The sequence below is a fragment of the Neltuma alba genome, unplaced genomic scaffold (genome assembly GCF_004799145.2).
Source record: "Neltuma alba isolate B1F8T4 unplaced genomic scaffold, ASM479914v2 tig00012846_pilon, whole genome shotgun sequence".
NCBI classification, from domain to species: domain Eukaryota; kingdom Viridiplantae; phylum Streptophyta; class Magnoliopsida; order Fabales; family Fabaceae; genus Neltuma; species Neltuma alba.
The window spans coordinates 254,017-257,115 of record NW_021637233.1 but is presented as its reverse complement, the minus strand read 5'-3'; the positions used below and the strand labels follow the sequence as shown (position 1 = coordinate 257,115).

Below are 3,099 nucleotides of genomic sequence, written 5' to 3'. Positions count from 1 at the left end.
CAACTGCAAATTCGCTTTGTACTAAAATACTACGAATAAAATAATATAATGAAATTTCAAGTAAAGTTTATGAGGCGCAAAACTTTGAACATGAAAGAAAACGACGAGGTCAAGGTTTTCAAGTACATATATAAGCATGTAAAAACAGGCTTCCTCACCATAAATCAACCTCATTGTATTTCATAAACCATTCTACTTCAAATAACAGCGAACAGAAAGAAGAAGAAGAAGAAGAAGAAGAAGAAGAAGAAGAAGAAGAAGAAGAAGAAGAAGAAGAAGAAGATGGGTAGCTTTGCAAGCAAAACCATGAATTCCCACAAGGTGGCCGATCAACTCGAGGAGGAGAAGAAGCAGATGGCTAGATCCGGAAGCATTGCAACAAACTGGAGAGAACTTAGCGGCCAACATTATTGGAAGGGTTTGCTAGATCCATTTGACATCAACCTTCGTATGTACATAATACATTATGGAGAAATGGCTGAAGCTACTTATGATGCTTTTAACTCTGATATAGAATCCAAGTATGCAAGAAGAAGCCGTTATGGAAAAAAAGATTTCTTTTCCAAAGTGGGTTTAGAAAATGGAAATCCTTTCAAGTATAAGGTGACAAAGTTCCTCTATGCAACCTCAGAGCTTGAGTTTCACGTATTAGACGATGTCGAAGAATCAAACTGGATAGGGTATGTCGCGGTGGCCACCGATGAAGGCAAAGCCATGTTAGGGAGGAGGGACATTGTGGTGGCTTGGAGAGGAACTGAACAGCTCATGGAATGGATCAAAGATCTTCAGTTTCGTTTGAATTATGCTCCATACATTTTTGGAGATGATTCTGAATGCAAAGTACACCGAGGCTTTTACTCCGTTTACACAGCAACTAACTCATCACAATCAGACTTCAACGAAACCAGTGCAAGAACTCAGGTATATATAATACATATGTTTCAGTATCTGACTGTGATAGAAACCCATCACTACATATATGTGATTTTATTCATGAAAGCAAATATTTAATATTCACGATCTCTCATTGTGCAGGTCCTAGCTGAGATTACAAGTCTGGTTGATAAATATAAGGATGAGGAAATCAGCATAACAGTAACTGGACACAGCTTAGGCGCAGCACTGGCAACACTAAATGTAGTGGACATAGTCACAAATGGATGTAACATTCCAGAAAATGAACCTCTCAAAGCTTGTCCTGTCACAGCCATTGTATTTACAAGCCCTAGAGTTGGAGACTCAAACTTCCAGGAGTTTTCCTCAGGCCAAAAGGATCTTCGGATACTACGAATCCGTAACAAAAAAGATATTGTTCCGAGGCACCCATTCTGGGGTTATGCAGAAGTAGGACAAGAGTTAATGATTGATACTCAAAAGTCAAACTTCTTAAAACAACCAGGGAATGTGAAGAGTTGGCATAATTTGGAGGTTTACTTGCATGGAGTTGCAGGAACACAAGGGAGCAAAGGAGGATTTAATTTAGAGGTTAAAAGGGATATTGCACTTGTGAACAAAGGCACGGGTGCTCTGAAGGATAAGTATAATATCCCCAAGGCTTGGAGGATTGATCCAAACAAGGGATTGGCTCAACAGCCCGATGGTACTTGGAAGATGCAAGAACCAGAATCAGAATCTGAGGATGATGATGTTTAGTGGATATATTATTTCTAATTTATTAATTATTTGATTGAATTATTAATTGGATTCTTTTAAACACTAAAAGTTTCAGTGAAGAAATGTTTGTATTCATTTATTTCATTAATTAAAGTCATTGATTGCAATATTACAACTTTTGTTATATTTCTTACTTCAAAGACAATAAAAGTGTAGGCATGAGTTACTATTGATTCTAACACTGATTCGCATTAAGTAATCGAAATTTTAAAGAAATATAAAATAGCTTCTCTAGAGCAATGGCAGTGACGAGGGGATACAATTTTCTCAGGAAGCCAAATCATGAGCCCTTTTCTAGTGAGACAAGGAGAGGGGGTTTACCGGCGAAGATGGTGGAAGCAATGGGAGGAAGTAGCCAGGGGCCTCTTTTTCCTTGAAAACGCGGTGTCTCTGATGAAGAGGGTGTAGCCATTGGCAAGAAGATGAGGGATCACAATTTTTTGTCTCCTGTAAATCTGAGTTGGAAAGAAAGTTTCGAATACCTATTGTTCCTTTACAAATGCTTCTAAGACAAAAGTGGCGTTTAACTCAATGAAACATGGTCATGCCCATGCAAAATCATACGTGGCATAAGGCTTTTGGGTTGCTACATACTATAGAGTAAGGCGACGTTGCATCTTTTTTAACACCTCCGGGGAGACATTGAGTTGAAAAAGAAAAAAGAAAAAACTTGTTCCTTCACTAAAACTTCCAAGGAAAAATAACCCTTATTAACCCATAAAATCTTGGGGAGTGACATTTGAGTCCCAAAAGATTTAATTAAAAACAACCGCAAGTCTTCAGAAATATTTAGAAAATAAATCGATTCCAAATATCGATTTAGACAATTACAAACTGAAATCTCAGTTGTAAATTGAGAGTTACATTTGAAAATTAAATGTCTTATTTGTAATAAAAACTCCTGATGAATTTACAGTTGTTGTGTTCCTCATTTTTCAGAAAATTTTGTTGGATACCTTATATGTAAGGTTTTTTTCTGTGTCATGTTGTGCATGCTTGGTTTGTTTACCATGCATTACATATTGAAATATGATTATTGCTAATGACTACTTCGAATCTCAGCCCCCCCTCTCTATGTATTAACCATGGGACCAAAAGTACCTCGAGACAAGAGAAGCTGCAGAAGGCTTAATTAGCTAAGGTGGACTATGGAAAGAAGCCAACTTTTATGATTTAGCTGTTTTTCAAATTACCTTTTATAATGTAAACTTTGGTACTTTTTTGGGTTGTAAATAGCTCCATAGGAAGCGAAAGTTGAATGAATGTAATCAGATACTGGTGCCATGATTCAGACTAATAGATATATTCAGATAGACCTGCTAGATTTGAACTGATTATATAGAGGTAAATTAGTTGAAATGAACTCGGGTCTAAAATTTATAAAAAAGGAGATGCTAAAGAGCTGAAAATTAAAGTTTCATACCT

The 3,099-nt window shown here is 36.8% G+C and overlaps 1 protein-coding gene across 1 annotated transcript; it reads left to right on the top strand.

Annotated features, from left to right (window-relative positions):
• Nucleotides 1-282: 282 nt before the first annotated feature.
• Nucleotides 283-1,653, top strand: LOC114731796 (phospholipase A1-IIgamma-like). The gene is made up of 2 exons (XM_028919051.1): nucleotides 283-921; nucleotides 1,036-1,653. Exons 1-2 carry the CDS (start codon nucleotides 283-285, stop codon nucleotides 1,651-1,653), a joined length of 1,257 nt encoding a protein of 418 aa, XP_028774884.1.
• Nucleotides 1,654-3,099: the final 1,446 nt, after the last annotated feature.

Excerpts from the sequence above, each read along its gene's own strand:
- LOC114731796 (XM_028919051.1), top strand. The coding sequence starts at position 283 with ATGGGTAGCTTTGCAAGCAAAACCATGAATTCCCACAAGGTGGCCGAT. Across the intron at positions 922-1,035 it reads AAACCAGTGCAAGAACTCAG|GTCCTAGCTGAGATTACAAG; the intron begins GTATATATAATA and ends CTCATTGTGCAG.